Here is a 19,080-nt window from a genome sequence, read left to right as displayed (position 1 = left end):
GTAGGGGTGGAGCCAGTGATGGGAGCTGGGCACGGTCCAAGCTGGCAGTCCCGGGAGCTAGGGGTCCCTTACCTGGGCCTAAAGCGGAGCCCATGATCGCGGGGCCGCTGCAGCTGCGGGTCCCCGCTGCCCGGGCCGGACGCCTAGGCCAGAGGCGTTAGGCCTGGGTAGGAGCGGAGCCTGCAACCGCGGGGAGCTGGGGGTCCCCTGCCCAGGCCTGACACCTCTGCCGGAGGCCTCAGGCCTGGTCATGGGGCCGATCCGGTGATTGGTGATCGGAGGGTGATGAGGGTCAACTCCTCTGGCCGAGGCATCAGGCCTGAGTGGGGGGCGGAGCCGGGGATTGGGGGGATATGATGGTCCCCTTGCTCAGGCCTGAAGCCTGGGTCAGAGGCGTCAGGCTTGGGCGGGGGGTGGAGCAAGCGATCAGAGGGAGATGGGGGTCCCCTGCCCAGGCATGATTCCTGGGCCAGAGGCCTCAGGCCTGGGCTGGGGGCAGAACCAGTGATGGGGGGAAATGAGGGTCCCCTGCCCAGGCCTGACGCCTCTGTCAGAGGCATCAGGCCTGGGCAAGGGGCCGATCCTGCGATTGGAGGGTGATAGGGGTCAACGCCTGAGGGTTCCCAGTATGTGAGAGGGGGCAGGCCGGGCTGAGGGACACTCCCCCCACAAACACACCCAGTGCACGAATTTCGTGCACCGGGCCCCTAGTATATATATAATTGGCTGCCTCCTGCATGCCCTGCTACTGGGGATTGAGCCCACAACCAGGGCATGTGCTCGTGACTGGAATGGAACTGGGACCCTTCAGTCCGCTGGCTGACAATCTAGCCACTGAGCCAAACCGGCCAAGGCCTGTTTCATTCTTAATTGGTACAATGGGAGCTGAGGCCCAAACCCTGTGAGCAGACCAGACAGGAACTTGGTTTGCTGTTGGTTATCTGTATGAGGATTTTACCAGGGGAATTCCATAGGATCAGCAGGTAATGGAATGTTGTTGACTGTGTGAGTGTGAACTGTTCCTTTTCTTCCTTTTACATGGGACAGTCTTGCTCACAATCATTTATCTAAAACACCTAAACAAAATAGTAGCAAATGAAACTCATCAATATATTAAAAAATAATATATCTGTTAGGTTAGGTGGCTCAGGAGGCGGCATAGGAAATAAAGAGAGTACAGTTAATCAGAAAAGAAAGAAAGGAAAGGCTTTATTCTGCGTCCCCGGGCGGCCCACGAACCCCAAAGACAGGGCACGTGGATCGAACCCCAAAGACAGGGCACGTGGATCGAACCCCAAAGACAGGGCACGTGGATCCACACCAATAGGGAGGGGGGCGCTTTTTTTATACAGCTGTTCAGTGAGGGTGGGGGAGCATGAGCTGTGGGAGTTCCCGCCGCGGGGGTCGTCACGGTTTCCAGGTGTCGTCATCTGCCTCCTTGCTGACCTGTTAGGAATTCCAGGGTGGGACCGGTATCTGCGTCACCATTTACCTGGTGCATTGGCCTGTTACGTATTCTAGGAAGGGCCCAGTATTTATATCACCATCTGCCTGGTGCAGCCATGCATCAGCTTCTGGACCCCCTTTCGACCTAACAATATCCAGACCAGTTTTTGAGATAGTTCATACCTAAGATGACTTAGCTCCAAGGAACCCAAGCTACCTGGGTACTCTGCTCAATGGCCTTGAAGCACAGGCCAAATTCCTTTGTGGCAGACTTCCTGTGAAAACTATCTTCAGGGCCTAGCCAATGACTCTTGTATTGAGCAACTTTTGCTAATAAATTCCGTGTCAAGAAGGAAATACCAGTTGTTTTTTATTTCATTTCCCTTGCCTTTGGTACTCAAATTCACAAAACCACCACTGAAGATCAAGGTCTACAAGTTTAGTGCCCATGTTTTCTTGTCTATATCTTACTGTTTCAGTCAAACATTTGTGGACAAAAAGGGGCCACATGCTAATTGACTAACAGAGGGAAGGCCCTGCATGGTGGCTTTGCAAACTCAGAGACCTAGAGTTACCACAAAGGATGGTCTGAAATGAAAACTTTTAAAACTGAAAAGCAGTCTAATGGTGGGTAGTCATGTCCTAGACAGGTATCTTCCCTGACAAAGATCAACTCTGACCTTGACTGAGCCTATTGTCTTTTTGCATCTAGGATGACATACCTTTGGAAGGTCAGGGTAACCTGTAACTTCCCCTTTTCGGGACCCCTCAGGGCACAACCAATGTGTCAGGGCAGCTCCATCCCCAGTGGGAGCTGTGCAGGAGGCAGCCAACTGATGACTTCCTTTCTCATCGATGTTTCTCTCTCTCTGTCCCTCTCCCTTCCTCTCTCTATGGAAATCAATAAAAATGTTTTAAAAAGAGAAACGCAAACACATTAAGAATTAATTTTATAATATGAGATATATCTAATCTAATAAAAGAGAAACATGGTAATTGGCGTATGACCGCTACCCTTCCCATTGGCTAATCAGGGAGATATGCAAATTAACTGTCAGCCAAGATGGCGGCTGGCAGCCAGGCAGCTTGAAACTAACATGAGGCTTGCTTGGTTCAGTGATGGAGGAAACCAACGTTCCCCGCCTGCCGCTGCAGGCCTCTGAGCTGGCAGTTTGAAACACTTTAACAAAAAAAACACCCCAGAAACCAGCTTTCAGCGAGTTGGGATCTCAGAGCTGGAGTCAGAGCTGGAGTTATACATTGTTTCGATTACCTACTTTCAGCAGTGGAGGCCTAAGGCCTCAGAGCTAAAGCTGGCCCAGAATTAAAAAAAAGAAAAAAGAAAAAAAGGAGCGGTTGGGAGCTTCCGTTACCCGCCAGCCTGAAATCAGCCCTCAGCCCCTCACCCAGAATGGCCAGGCACCCCAGTGGGGACCCCCACCCTGAAGGGTGTGTGACCAGCTGCAAACAGCCATCATCCCCTCACCCAGGCTGGCCAGGCACCCCAGTGGGGACCCCCACCCTGATCCAGGACACCCTTCAGGGCAAACCAGCCGGCACCTACCCGTGCACCAGGCCTCTATCCTATATAGTAAAAGGGTAATATGCCTCCCCGCACCGGGATCAGCGGAGCCGAGAGGCTTCCCGGCACTGGGATCAGTGTGACAGGGGGCAGCGCCCAAACCCCCTGATCGCCCTGCGGCTCTGTGTGTGACAGGGGGTAGGGCCACAACCTCCCTATCCGCCCTGCTCTGTTCGTGACAGGGTGCGGTGCCCCAACCCCCCATCCCCCGCACGGGCCCTGCTCTGTGTGTGATGGGGTAGAGCCATAACCTCCCCATCGGCCCTGCCCTGTAAGAATGGCAGCGCCCCAACCACCTGATCCGCCCTGCTCTGTGTGTGACAGGGGGCGGTGCCCCAACTCCCCTATGGGCCCTACTCTATGAGTGACAGGGGGGAGCTCCTCAACTCCCTGATGGGCCCTGCTCTGTGCATGACAGGGGGCAGCACCCCAACCCCCGGATGGGCCCTGTTCTGTGCATGACAGGGGGCAGCACCCCAACCCCCGGATTGGCCCTGCTCTGTACGTGACAGTGGGTGGCGCCCCAACTCCCCAATCGGCCCTGCTCTGAGCCCGAACAGGGGCTGCACCTAGGGATTGGGCCTGCCCTCTGCCACCCGGGAGCAGGCCTAAGCCAGCAGGTCGTTATCTCCCGAGGAGTCCCAGACTGCGAGAGGGCACAGGCCGGGCTGAGGGACCCCCCTTTCCCCCTGAGTGCACTAATTTTTGTGCACCAGGCGTCTCTTATGAAAATGTTTGTGTTTTGGATAATTTAGGAACATTTTTCAGATCTTGAATTTGACGATACTTACTATAAACTTTTATTCTTAGTACTTCTTGGTCAAACACATGTTCTCAATATAAATACAATACATATTTGTACTTTGAGTATATTACTACATATATATGTATATCCATAGTAAACAAACTTTCATTTTTTTCCTAATTATCCTTTTGTTTTCTGTTGTCAGGTTTGTAAATCATCATGTAATGGAAGTAGCTAAAAGTTAGAATACTGCAGAACAGTAGCATCAGGAGAAAGAGGATAGAAAAAACCAGGTAGCCATTTGGACTGAAAAAAAAAAAAAGTCATTAGAAATGATTGGTCACTTTGGTTAATTTAATTAGTCAAACAATTTCTAAATTGCTAGCTAGTATTCCACTGACAGAGAACAAAGGTAAATAAGACATCTTGTCCACCCTCGAAATGTTTACCTTTTAGTGGTTGAGGCTGACCAGGCACGAAAATAGACAGTATGATCAATAGCATGAGAGGCTGCTGCAAAAAGGCGAAGCCTGTTTCCCAAAGTTACTTAGAAACAACACATGGCTCTTCTCATTTGCAGATTATTCGCACCATTAACCACCCATCAGTGTAACAAATTGAGGACTCAGTAATATTTAAAGTAGGGCTATAATTAATGATTTGTCTTGAATGTTGGTTTAACATTTTACAAAAACAAAAAAACAAAACAAAAACAAAACCAGGCCCAGGACAGAGGAGCAAAGTTATTTGTGGTCCCAAGTTTCATCTAAATATATAAAAGCCTTGCCGAAACCGGTTTGGCTCAGTGGATAGAGCGTCGGCCTGCAGACTGAAAGGTCCCAGGTTCGATTCCGGTCAAGGGCATGTACTTGGGTTGCGGGCATATCCCCAGTAAGAGATGTGCAGGAGGCAGCTGATCGATGTTTCTCTCTCATCGATGTTTCTAACTCTCTATCTCTCTCCCTTCCTCTCTGTAAAAAATCAATAAAATATATTTAAAAAATAAAAAAATAAATAAATATATAAAAGCCTAATATGTGAAGTGTCCCCTCAGGAGTTCCACCAACTGGGAGTTCGATCACTCGCTGTGACGTGTGCTGACCACTAGGGGGTAGTGTGGAACAAAGGAAGGCCCTGGCCAGCAGCCAGCAGCCAGGGAAGGGAGGCCCCGGCTGGCAGCTGGCAGCCGGCAGCCACTAGGGACCCTACCCGTGCACAAATTTCATTCACTGGGCCTCTAGTATTAACATAAGACTTTTTATTCTGCTCTCCAAAGAAACTGGCATGGAGTCCAGGAAAATGCTTTTACAACCAGTTACCTGGGTGTATCTGGACAACGGCCATTGGTCCAGGGCTAATTCAGGGTCTGTGGGGCACAGCCACCATCCCCTCTTGGTCCCACTGCCAGTCTACCTGCTGCCCTCAAGGTGGAGTTGAAAGACATGTTTTATGGGAAGAAGGTAGCTGTAGGGGGGGATAGAATAAAAGGGGAACCCAGCCCGGCCGGCGTAGCTCAGCAGTTGGGCATGACCTATGAACCAGGAGGTCATGGTTCAATTCTTGGCCAGGGCACATGCCTGACTTTCAGGCTGGATCCCTAGTGTGGGCATGAAGGAGACAGCTGATCAACAATTCTCTCTCATCATTGATGTTTCTCTCTCTCTCTCTCTCTCTCTCTCTCTCTCTCTCTGTCTCTCTGTCTCTCTCTCTCTCTCTCTCTCTCTGTCTGTCTCTCTCTCTCTCTCTCTCCCCCCTTCCCTCCTCTCTGAAATCAATTTAAAAAAATTAAAGAAAAAATGTTTTAAAAAGAGGAACCTAGCTGTAGTAACTCTTCTCAGGAGTTCCCTCCTGCTGGGTCCCTGGTGTAACAGATACAATTTCTAGGACAGCATATAGGGCAGAGATATTAGGTCCCAGGAAAATGGGAGAGGGGCTTTTCCTTTTTAGCTACCACCTGTGTCTTTTACAACTTCTTTCTTAAAAGGCTGATTAGGCACAATTATTACCTGGGAATCACTCCAGAGATCTGTACTGCAAAGAGAGCTGTTAGGTTACAGAAACTGCAAATTAGAAAAATAATATTAACGATTAAATTAAGTACAATATATTAAGGCTCCCTCCACTATCTCTATGGTAATGACCAAATCATGTATCATCTTAGTTAATGCGTCCCTTTCTTGACAAAGGAGAAAACAGATACATTTATATAACAGCAGTGATGATTTTTCTATATGTGTGACTTAGGCTGCTTGCTACAGAATTCCTCGAGCTGGTCACTACAACCTCACCTACCTGCTAACAGTTTTATACCATTTTGAAAGTGGTTCTCAAAACAAACGCAATAATGATATTAATAATAATTAACAATAATAAGTATTGACAAAAATAATAAAGTTATTTTTTGACCAGTAATACTTACTGCAAAAAATACTAATTGAGTATTTGCTATGTACCAGGCAATGTACCAAATGCTCTACATGACTTCTTTTGGCTAATCCTTATAGCAACCGTTCCTTTTAGATGAGGAAATGGAGACTCAGATAGGTGAAGCTATTTATAAATGCTTACACAGTTGTAAGTAGTAGAGCTTGGATTTGAATTCAAGGTTTTCTGATCAAAGTGTATGTGATGTTTACCTGATGTAGGCTAACTCCTCCAGGTAGCTGAGAATGTCAGGAGGTCGATATAGGAAACTGTTATTATTTCTATAGTTACTGAGTCTCTCTTATAAGTTAGCATATTGCTCGAAATGAGACAGGATATAGCCAAATAAACATTAATAATATGATTTTACCTACCTTCATGTCGCAGGAAGAGAGTAGAAGGAACTTTTTTATTGAGTGATTGCCAAGTGCCCAGTAAAGTTAGGGATTTTAACCCAGGTACTTCACTTAATCCCCAGAATACTATAAAATAGGTTTCATTGACTCATTTTACAGACAAAGAAATAACCTCAAAGAGACAAAGCAATTTGCATAAGACTGCATAGCTACTGGTGCAACATTAAGACTCAAAGCGCCTTTGCTGGTTTGGCTCAGTGGATAGAGTGTCAGCCTGCAGACTGAAGAGTCCTGGGTTCAACTCCAATCAAGGGCACATGCCCAGGCTGTGGGCTTGATCTTCAGTGGGGGTGGGCAGGAGGCAGCCAACCAATGATTCTCTCTCATCAATGAAGTTTCTATCTCTCCCTCTCCCTTCCTCTCTGAAATCAATAAAAATATATTAAAAAATAAACATAAAAATATATTTTAAAAAAAGACTCAAAGCAAAGTAGACTTTCTAGCACAATGTCCTCAAGCCCCATCCATGATGTTGAAATGGAAAGATTTTCTTTTCTTATAGCTGAGTAATATTCCATTGTATATATGTACCACATCTCTCACTGATTCATTCATCCTCGCTGGACACTTAGGTTGCTGTCAAGTCTTGCCTATTGTAAATAATGCTGCAATAAACATGAAGGTACAGGTATCTTTTTGAAATAGTGTTTTGTGGAACTTTTCGGTTAATGGTGGCCCCAGACTCTATGACATTTTTGATTCTTTCTGCTAAGTCAGAAAATTATTTTAATAGCTACTATATATATATATATATATATATATATATATATATATATATATATGTGTGTGTGTGTGTATATATATACATATATATATATATGTATATATATATATATATATATTTATTTATTTACAGAATCAGTGTAGAATAGCCGTTGGTTTCCTCATAATTATCAGAATTATTTATAGTTGAGGTCTGGGCTAAGTGGGGCTGAAATCAACTAAAGGCCTTGGATTGTTGGCTCAGAAATCATCCTAGGAAGCACGCCTTGTTGATATATGTCATGCTTAGCTTTTATGAAATGACCTGGTCCTTTTTATTAAAAACACCTTTTTATTCATTCTGTGGAGGCTTGAATGACTTTGGCAGCATTCATCAAACACCTTCCAGCTCCTGACATTTACCACTTCTTCAGCATTCAGTTCTGACTGCATCCATTTCAACTTTGTCTGTTCTTTTCTAAGTTGCTTTCATAACATGAAATCATCCAGATTGTTTTCTCTCTCTTCTCGGAGGTGTTTTAATGCTGATGAAGTCTGAGCTGTACAATTTTTTATGACTCTGTCCCTACTGACATGAGGCTCATCAAACTCATAAAATTGTTTACAGGTTTGGCTGGCATAATTTTTTCCTGCAGAGAGAGCTGTTATAACCATAGTGTTTAATACATGTCCTGGCCTGTCATCAGTCGCCCTCATCACCTTAGTAATTCCTGGAACTGGGCACACTCCTCATGGTTCACATGCCACTGGGCACCACCATATTGGACCTACACCTTTCATTCTTCCTACTAGGAATTTCCTTCCCTCTTGACTTAGTGATATTGACATGTCTTCCTGTAACTTATTTCTTTTGGACTTTGCAGAGTGAAGTAGAAATGTTATTCTATCTTGTCATTATTCCTTTAAATGAATTCCCTGTGGAATTGTTCTTCCCCAGCCCTGGGTAAAATACTGTGCGTAATATTTGTACCATTCTTTGTGCTCTTCTCAGGCTAATATTGTGTTAGGAACTATACTTGCATCACAACACTCCCCTTGTAAAGATGCTAAGGAGGCATGGTTTGAAATTGACTTCACCATTATGCTTTACCTTAGTCTGCCTCCTTTGTTTTCTACCTTCCTCACTCAAGGTATTTTCCACCTTCCTTCATGATCCACAAGCCACAGACATTTCATTATTAGCGTGGCTTCTGAAGGGTGTACTCTAGTCCTCTGGCAATGTAAGTCCTACCAATGTTCCTTATTCCCCATGACGTTTTCTTCTGATTCTCAAAATAGCACTGATATTTCCCATCTTTGAATTATTATTCTGCTCATTAATAATACAAATTATTATATTTAAAAATATCTCAGTATTGCTCTGATTTAACCTCCCTTGGTTTGTTCGTGCCTTCCCCACTCCTTCTTCCCCAACCAGTTTAATTATAAGTGCCTTGAAGGCTGAGATTGTGCTTATGTTCTATTTGCATCTGTCATAACCAAGGAACATAGTAATTGTGAATTGATTAATTAATGTTTAACATGAAATCTTACCTTCCACCCCCATACAATGCTTATTGTGATTGCCACAAAAATTTGAAAGCAGATGTGTAAACCATAACAAAAATTGAATATCTAGGTGACACCAAATCAAATTAAATTAACAGAGACAACAGCATGATGATTACCAGAGGAGAAGAGGTGGGAGAGGTAGAAGAGGGTATGAGGGGAAAATGGTGGTGGAAGACGACTTGATTTGGGAACACACAATACACTATATAGATGATGTATTAGGAATTGTACACCTGAAACCTACATAATTTTATTAACTGATGTCACCCCAATAAATTAAATTAAAAACTTAAATTTAAAAATAAAAACGTAATTTTGTGGAATTAATGCTAAAATGATTGTAATAAAACATTTATATTCACCTATAGTTTGGATCCAGGATCTTCACTCGAAACACATACATTCCAGCATGCTGAAGAGGCCAAACTAAATGGTTATGGTTAGACTTGTTGATAATCTCGTACGGTTGACTCAAGTCTCCTGGTTTTCCAATGCCATAAGAAAAACAGTGCTTATAGTTCTGAATAGGAAACAAAGACAAAAACCCACTTGATCAAGCCATCGATAGCCTCTGAGAAAGCATATCTCCCCTAGCCTCATGAATGACACCTCCTTTCTAGCCAAAGACTTCTTGGAATAGTATGTCAGCCATGTCGAGAAACGTGAATCCTGTCTTGAGTTGTATGTGTGTAGCCAATAATTCAGTACCATTTCTCCCTTTCCTTCTCAAGCTCTAACATTAACTTGGCAGAACCTGTGAAAATGTCACTTTTCCTTTTGAGTCCTTCAGTTTTCTTCTGAGAATTTACATCTCTAGAGTTACCTCCCAGATCTTTTATGCAGGCTATTCATCCTGTAGAGTCAGGACTCCAGGAAGTGGAATGCTATTTCACTCCAAATATATGTTCCAGGGAAAGAGCGCCACTGGTGGCCACGTTCAGATAATACACCCTCGGCAAGGGTAGCTTTGCTCACCCAGACATAACTAGCCTTTGCAGGTACCTGCGTTCCATTATACTCAGACTCCAGACTGAACGCACCCTTCCGGTGCAGAGCTTTGTGTCTCCATACAGTAGGAGTGAGTATTTAGGGCCTGGTGTGGGCACTCCAAACCTTTCTTGAATGTAAGCCACTATTTCATTGGTTCTAAAATGTGGTCCCTAGATCAGCAGTAGCAGCATCACCTGTGAACTTGTTAGAAGTGCAGATTTTGAGGTCCCTCCCCAGATCTGTTGAACCAGCAACTTTGGAGGTAGGGTCCAGAGACCTGTTCTAGCAGTGGTCGGCAAACTCATTAGTCTACAGAGACAAATGTCAACAGTACACGGATTGAAATTTCTTTTGCGAGCCAAATTTTTTAAACTTAAACTATATAGGTAGGTACATTGTTATTAACTTAATTAGGGTACTCTTAAGCTGGCCTTTACTAAAAAACGTCCTCAATCTGATTGAGGTACATTCATTGAGGTCGACCCCTTCCAACTCTCCCATCTACACTCGTCTTGTATACTTGTTTTGTCTATCTCCTTTCTGAAAACTGACTTCTGCGCATGGGCCACAAAGTTTCAATCGCACTGTACGTGTGCACCCACATGTGGTATTTTGTGGAAGAGCCACACTCAAGGGGCCAAAGAGCCTCATGTGGCTTGCGAGCCGCGGTTTGCCGACCACCGCCCTAGGTGATTCTGATGTGCATTAACATCTGAGAAACCCTGCACTGTAGCATACTGACTGGGGCACGCTCCAGGACTTTAATTAACAGGTGGCCCATTGCTTCAAGTCATGTGTTATTTTGGCTAAATCCTAGAACATTTGGGTGCCCTGTGTGAGATTTGGGCAAACAGAATGTCACACCTATCCTCAACCCCAGACCCTTCAACAAAAGTCATAGGGCAAGTTTCTTTTTTAACTGACTCCATGACTAGTTTAATTCCTTATGCTTTTAAAAAATATATATTTTATTGATTTTTTTACAGAGAGGAAGGGAGAGGGATAGAGAGTTAGAAACATTGATGAGAGAGAAACATTGATCAGCTGCCTCCTTTACAGCCCCTACTGGGGATGTGCCCGCAACCCAGGTACATGCCCTTGACCGGAATCGAACCTGGGGCCCTTCAGTCTACAGGCCGACTCTCTATCTACTGAGCCAAACCGGTCAGGGCTTCCTTATGCTTACTTAATAGTGGAATTAATACTCTATAAAAAGGCAGATGGCTATACTCTATTAATTAGTTCCACAGATATTTATTGAGCACTCATAATGGGTAGATGGTGGGGATACAGCAGTGAACAAAACACACTCAATTTTGTTCGCTTATGCAGCTTACATTCCAGTTGGGGAGCCAGACAATAAATGGGATAAATAAGCAGACTACATACCCAATGTGTCAGTGAATGACAAATGCTAATGACATTAAAGGAAATTGGGAAGGAAGATATGGACTGTCATGGGGTGATGGTTAACTTTTTCTAGAGAGTGGACAAGTAAGTCTTCATTGACTAGTTGATTTCTTTTAAAATGTATTTTTATTGATTACAGAGAGGAAGAGAGAGGGAGAGAAAGATAAAAACATCAATGATGAGCCCAAACTGGTTTGGCTCAGTGGATAGAGAGTCGGCCTGAGGACTGAAGGTCCTGGGTTCGATTTCGGTCAAGGACACATGCCGGGGTTGTGGGCTCCATCCTCAGTGTGGGGTGTGCAGGAGGCAGCTGATCCATGATTCTCTCTCATCATTGGTGTTTCTCTCTCCCTCTCCCTCTCCCTTCCTCTCTGAAATCAATAAACATATATTAACAACAACAACAACAACAACAACAACAAAACCCCCCAAAACATCAACGAAGAGAGAGAATCATTGATTGGCTGCCTCCTGAACACTGGGATGGAGACCGCAACCTGGACCCATGCCCTGACAGAATCAAACTGTGACCTCCTGGCTCACAGATCGATGCTCAGACACTGAAACACACTGGCTGGGCTTGACTACTTGACATACATATGTATATGGTTTTTTTTTTTTTTTTGACTAGTTGATTCTTAAGTAAAGACCTGGAGGAGGAAGCTGGCTAGTCATAGGGGAGGTGCATAGCAAATAATGAAGGCTTTGCTGTAACTGAGATGGGAACCATTTCATGGTTTTGAGCAGAAGACTGACATGTTCTTGTTTATGTTTTGGAAGGAACGCTAGCTGCTGTGTTGTGACAAGATTCGTGATGGGCAAGGCTGAGGCACGGAGACCAGCAGGGATTCTGCTGTTCTAACCCAGATGGTTGGTGATGGAGGAGCAGGGTGGTGGCAACTGGAGTGGTGAGGAATCACCAATTCAGAATATACGTTGAAGGAAAAGCCAACAGGTTTCCTGGAGACCAAATGTGGGCGTGAGATGATGCTCAGAGGCTTCTTTCCTGATCAAGCTGCAAGGATGGGATTCCCACTCACCGCGGCGGGAAGGACGCTGGGGTATGTTTGTAGGGTGGATAGTAGGAGCTCAGTTGGGACATGTTAAGTTTGAGATGTTAATGGAAGCACCATAAATTTTCTTTATAACACGGGGTTATTTGTCTCATCTTAGTAAAAAAAATAAGACCCTCTCTTCGCCTCTTGCTCTCTAGCTACTACACTATGTCATTCTCCCCTTTACTCCAAAACTCCTCAGTAGAGATGGCTATTCTCACTGCTTTGAATTCATTGTTTCCATGTTAATTAAACCCACTTCGGTAAGTTTTTGTCTCTCACACTGCACCTAAATGGATCCTTCAAGGTTACTAGTTATCTCCGTGCTGCTAAAGTACATGATCAGAAGAGAAGACAAGATGTCAGAGGAATAGGCAGATGCGTCCCAAGGCTTGTTCTGGAGAAAATAGAATGAGCAGCTGAAACAAATAATACTACCCGGAATTGGCGAAGGAGACTCAGCTGGTGAGACAGTTTGCCACTGGGAAGGGCACAGTTCCCCTGGAAAGGGTGCCCTTAGGTAACACCTGGGACTCTACAGACACCCTTGCCAGGGACCTGCTACCTTGGCTGTGGTTCCACGGTCACCGAGTCTCCAGCCACCCTGGGCACAGGTTCCTGTGAGTTCTGAAGCAAGCTCCCCTCTGACCAGCCCAACGCTTGAGTCCAGTGCATTGCAACCATGTGAGCAGCACGCTCCTATCCAAGGAGCATCAGCCCTGCGAGCAGCCTTCCCCAGGCCTAAGAGCAGCAGCCTCATGTGGCCTGTTCCTGTACAAGGAGCAGCAGCTGTGTGAGCGGCCCGCTCCCCCGTCCAAGGAGCAGCAACCATGCGAGCAGCCCGACGGGTCCGAGAAGAGGCAGCCGCATGAGCAGTCTGCCAACGTCTGAGGAGCAGCAGCCCTGTGCAGCCCTTCCCCATCCGAGGAGCAGCAGCTGCGCACAGCCCGCACCATGCACCAGTCCGAGGAGCAGCAGCTGTGCAAGCATCCTGCCCTCGTCCAAGCAGTAGCAGCCACATGAGCAGCCTGCCCAATCCGAGGAGCAGCAGCTGTGTGAGCAGCCCGCTCCCATTCAAGGAGCAGCAGACACACGTGCACCTCGCTCCCACCTGAAGAGAAGCAGCCACGCAAGCAGCCCACCCCTCGTCCGAGGAGCAGCAGCCACATGAGCAGACAGCCCCTGTATGAGGAGCAGTAGCCGCAGGTGCAGCTCACTCTGGCACAAAGAGCTGCAGCCGCCTGAGCAGCTCACCCCTGTCCGAAGAGTGGCAGCCACACGAACAGATAGACTGACCACATCTGAGGAGCGGCAGCCCTGCGCAGTCCACATGTGTCCAAGGAGCAGCAGCCACACACAGTCTGCACCTGTCCGACGAGCAGCAGCTGGGTGAGCATCCCACCCCCATTTGAGGAGCAGCAGCCGTACGGGCAGCTCACTCCCGCCCGAGGAGCAGCAGCCACACAAGCAGCCCATCTCCAATCTGAAGTGTAGCAGCTGTGCAAGCAGCCCACACCCGCATGAGGAGCAATAGACCTGTAAGCAGCCTGTCCCTGTCCAAAGAGTGGTAGCCTCATGAGTAGCCTGCCCCATCTGAGGAACAGCAGCAGCATGCAGCCAGCCCCGATCCAAGAAGCAGCAGCCATGTGAGCAGTCCACGCCTATCCGAGGAGCATAAGTCATGTGAACAGCCCGCTCCTATCCAAGGAGCAGCAGCCGTGCTCAGCCCGCCCCCACCTGAAGAGCAGCAGCCTCATGATCAGCCCACCCTGTTCAAGGAACAGCAGCTAGGCAAGCAGCCATAGGAGACACCACTTCTGCGAATAGCAGGCACCAGAGGGTCCACTGCCAACTGAGGAGCACCCACTATTGCGACCATTTGAGGGGCAACTGCAGCCCGAGGAACCACTGCTACCCAAGGAGCAGCCCCTGCACGACTCAACATCTAGATCAGTTAGGGAGACCAAAAATGGGTAGACACACAAAAACCCCAAAGGAAAGAAAAGGATGAATCGCCAGAAAAGTGGCTAAGTGAAACAGAGGCATGTGATATGTCAGAAAAAGAATTCAGAATAAGGGTCCTAGAGTGCATAAACCAGATGGAGGAAAAAAATCAACAACCTATGCAAGAATCAAGAAGAAATGGATGAAAAAATCAACAACTTATGTAAGAATCAAGAAGAAATGAAGAGTGATATAGCTGCAATAAAAAACACCATGGAAAGTTTCAAAAGTAGACTAGGACAAGCGGAGGACCAAATTAGCGAATTAGAAGACAGGGAAGCAAAACACACCCAAATTGAACTGCAATTGCAGAAAAAAATTAAAAGACAGGAAGAGAGTCTAAGGGAGCTATGGGACAACATGAAATGAAGCAACATACGAATACTAAGGGTGCCAGCACAACAGAAAGAGGAATAAGTCTTAGAAAACATATTCGAGGAAATATTGTCTGAAAACTTCCCTGATGTGGGGAAGAAAAAAGTCACACAAGCACAGAGAGTCCCAAACAAGATGAACCCGAAAAGACCCACACCAAGACACATCATAATTACGATGGCAAATGTTCAGGACAAAGAGACAATCTTAAAGGCTACAAGAGAGAGACAGAAAGTTACATATAAGGGATCTCCCATTAGATTATCAAATGATTTCTCAACAGAAACACATCCAGCCAGAAAATAATGGAAGAAAATTTACAAAGTGATGTAAAGCAAGGGACTGAATCCAAGAATACTCTATCCAGCAAGGCTATCGTTCAAAATTGCAGGGGAAATAAGGCTATTCACAGACAAAAAAAGGCTAAGGGAGTTTATCACTACCAAACCAGCAATGCAAGAAGTGCTAAAGGGACTGGTGTAAAAAAAAAAAAAAAAAAAAAAAGAAATAAAAAGGTAAGAAAGAACACAGGCACAAAAAATAAAAATGGCTACAAACAAGTACTTGTCAATAATAACTTTAAATGTAAATGGACTAAATGCTCCAATCAAAAGACAATGAGTGGCTGAATGCATAAAAAAATATGACCCATACATTTGCTGTCTACAAGAGAACCACCTCAGAAGAAGGGACTCACACAGACTGAAAGTGAAGGGATGAAAAAATATCTTCCAGGCAAATGGAAATGAAAAAAAAAGCTGGGGTAGCAATACTTATATCGGACAAAATAGACCTCAAAGTGAAGACCATAATAAGAGATAAGGAAGGCAACTTCATAGTACTAAAGGGATCGATACAACAAGAGGATATAACCCTGGTAAACATATATGCACCCAATGTAGGAGCACCCAAATACATAAAAAAAGCTCCTGGAAGATATCAAGGGAGAGATCGACAACAACACAATCATAGTAGGGGACTTTAATACACCACTGACATCACTGGATAAATCCTCTAAACAAAAAATCAGCAAAGAAACGGCAATCCTAAATGACTCTCTAGATCAGATGGACTTAATTGACATCTTCAGAACATTTGAACCCAAAGCCGCAGAGTATACGTTCTTCTCAAGTGCACATGGGACATTTTAAAAGTAGACCACATATTGGGTCACAAGCAAAGTCTCCCCAAATTCAAGAAGATTCAAATCATACCAAGCATCTTCTCAGACCACAATGGCATAATATTAGAAATAATCTACAATAAAAACAATCCAAAACACTCAAACATTTGGAAGCTGAATAGCATGTTATTAAATATTGATTGGGTTACCAATGAGATCAAAGAAGAAATTAAAAACATCCTGGAAATTAATGACAATGAAAACACAACAATCCAAAACCTATGGGACACAATGAAAGCAGTTCTGAGAGGGAAATTTATAGCTCTACAGGCCTACCTCAAAAAGCAAGAAAAAAATTGTAGTAAATCATCTAACTCTACAACTCAAAGAATTAGAAATAGAACAACAAGAGAAGCCCAGATTGAGCACAAGGAAGGAGATAATAAAGATCAGAGTAGACAAGTAGTTAACATAATCATTTGAAAACACAATCTAGAGATAAACCCTGTTAATGTAAAGAATGTGGGAGAACCTTATTTATCTTTCAGCTGTGTAATCACATAGGATGCTCCAGATTGGGGATGGGCCCTAGAAATGTCAGGAGTGTTAGAAAGCATTCATTTCTTCCAGTGTATTATATAGAATGAATGAACTCACACTGAAGAGAGGCCTTGTCAGTATAAACATTGTAGAAAAGCCTTGGGTTGCCCTAGTTCTTTACAAAATCATACCCAAGAATAAGTCTACGAATATAAGGAGTGTGGGAGAGCCTTTCTTGGACATGTAAGAACGTACATGGAGAGAGCATATAAATATAGAGAATGTGCAAAAGCCTTCAGCCATCCCTTTTTCTTGAAAAGACCATGAAAAAAACTCAAAGTGGAGAGAATTCTATTGAATGTAAATGATGTAGGAAAACCTTCATTTAGCCTCATATCCCCACAATGCCATGTGAGTATGTACACTGAATAGGTATTCCAAGAAACCAGAAACACCAATCAGAAAGGATATATGCATCCCTATGTTCATAGCAGCACAATTCACCATAGCGAAGATCTGGAAACAGACTAAGTGCCCATCAGCAGATGATGGATTTGAAAACCGTGGTACACATAATGGAATACTATGCTGCTGTAAAAAAGAAGGAATTCTTACCATTTGCAACAGCATGGATGGAACTGGAGAGCATTATGCTAAGTGAAATACGCCAGTCAATGAAAGAAAAATACCACATGATCTCACTCATTTATGGATAATAAAGACTATTATAAACTGATGAACAAAAATAGATACAGAGGCAGAGCAGCATCAAACAGATTGTCAAACTACAGCGGGAAGGCTGGGGAGGGTCCGGGGACTGGAAGGGGGTGGTAAGAGATCAACCCAAGGACCTGTATGCATGCATATAAGCCTAACCAATGGACATAAGACATTGGGGGGTAGAGGAGGTCGGGGAAATGTCAAGGGGGGGGGGAAGGAGACATATGTAATATACTTTGTAATACTTTAAGCAACAAAACAAAATTAAAATAAATAAATAAAGTACATGATCAGTTTTCAATGCTCACCATAGTTGACCCGTCTTAGTGTGGATTTGACACAGTTGATCCCTCCCTCCATGTAAGATTTGCTTTACATGTTGTCTGTCTGGAAAACCACGCTCACCTGGCTTTCCTTCTGCTTCTTGGATTTTTCCTCTCTTATCTCCTTTGACCTCCTCATTCCCCCCCCCCACCCCCCCCCCCCCATCTCTAAATAATTGAATGGCCCAACATTTAGTTCTCTTCTTTTTGCCTCTAGATCAGGGTTTCCTACACTTATTTTGTGTGTGTACGAGTTTTTTATGTGGGTCCTTTTGTCAGTTTGATAAAACCTATGGATTACCAAGGATGCCTTCTTAGAATAATGTTTTTAAAATTGTGTCTACAAGGGAAACTAGTTATAAAGAATTATAGCCGACAAAATGTTAAAAACAATAAGGTACTATATTATAATTTAAAAGATGTGCTTCTTTAAATACGGGATCTAACGCCAGATTTAACAAGCACCATAATTACTTTGGTGTAGTTGTAAGCAAGTTCATTAGGTAAGGAGGAGGATGGGTGAAGAGGTGTTGGAGATTTTAGGAGAGAGGAGAGAGTATACACTAGCTACTTATGAGACGGGGAGAGCGAATAAACTAGAGAAATACAGTTATATTTTTGGGCAGTGTGATGGGACCTTTTCAATCATGACATGAAAATGAAACAAGTCAGCATGAGTATGTTTTTCTCTGACCACAGTCAGCTGCTAAGGTGGATAGTTGAATTTAACCAGGGCTGTGATTTAGTCACACAAATATGAAGAAGTAAGAGGGGCAAAGGAATTGAGGGTACCTACTAATAGTGATATAATTGTTGGCCATGGAATTTAAGCTGGATAAAGAGGGGAAGATAACCTGGGAGTGGTGAGGGTCGTAAGATCACTAGATTGAAGGTTAGGCTGGGGTTGAAGGATGGTTTAAAGTGTTGTTAGAGCCAAGCTTCTAGAGCAAGCATGTCAAACTCAAAGGCTAACACAGGCCAAATAAACAAGTTTTAAATGTCTGTGGGCTGTAAAAAAACAAAAGCTTCCATTTCCATAGAAACATAGGTTTATTTCGATGGAGACATATTGAGTACAAAGGGCCGAAATAAATGAGCCTTCGTTAACATAAAATAATAGAACATTCTAATAAAAATTAATATTTTTTCTTGAACATTAACTTACCAGACACTGAATAACTGCACAAATTAATAAGCGTAACGCAAATAAACCTATTTTTCTTGTTCTCTGAAAGTGAAATATTTCTTCTTGCTCACACCAAACAAGTCAGTCAGTACAAGACTAATGACGTGGCCATCGGCTGCTAAAATATTCGCTGCTAGTATTATTGGAGAGAAAAGGCGCGCCTGCGTGTAAGGCGGGTAAGGGAAATGAAGGCAACACGATTATAGTAATCAGTCATTAATGAACATTGTAGCTCATTATTAGTAATGACGTATAACAGGAGATTGTAAAAATTAAGTTATGAAATTTTTATTAAAACGTTTCTTACATACCATTATATTGGCTGGGCCACAAAAATATGCATTGTGGGCTGCATGCGGCCCGTGGGCTGTGAGTTTGACATGCTTGGTCTAGAGTTATGTTGCTGGAAAGTGAGGGAATAGTGGATGGAGAGTGGAATGTTTGGAATACAGAGGACAATACACATC

At 44.2% G+C, this 19,080-nt stretch overlaps 1 protein-coding gene and 1 pseudogene across 1 annotated transcript in view; both read right to left on the bottom strand.

The window, feature by feature from the left end:
* Positions 1 to 3,775: 3,775 nt before the first annotated feature.
* CATSPERE (catsper channel auxiliary subunit epsilon) overlaps positions 3,776 to 19,080 on the bottom strand; it is an 86,105-nt gene continuing 70,800 nt past the window's right edge. The window contains exons 20-22 of the mRNA XM_059677309.1: positions 9,250 to 9,407; positions 5,780 to 5,833; positions 3,776 to 4,079 (exon numbers count right to left, since the gene is read on the bottom strand). Of these exons, the coding sequence (XP_059533292.1) occupies positions 3,950 to 4,079; positions 5,780 to 5,833; positions 9,250 to 9,407 (342 nt within the window). The 3' untranslated portion in view covers positions 3,776 to 3,949. The remainder of the gene's footprint in view (positions 4,080 to 5,779; positions 5,834 to 9,249; positions 9,408 to 19,080) is intronic.
* LOC132222622 (protein MIX23-like) lies at positions 7,469 to 8,358 on the bottom strand (annotated as a pseudogene).

This window comes from Myotis daubentonii, chromosome 20 (assembly GCF_963259705.1).
Source record: "Myotis daubentonii chromosome 20, mMyoDau2.1, whole genome shotgun sequence".
NCBI classification, from domain to species: domain Eukaryota; kingdom Metazoa; phylum Chordata; class Mammalia; order Chiroptera; family Vespertilionidae; genus Myotis; species Myotis daubentonii.
Note: the sequence above shows the minus strand (reverse complement) of the source record. Positions and strands in the feature narration are given on the sequence as shown.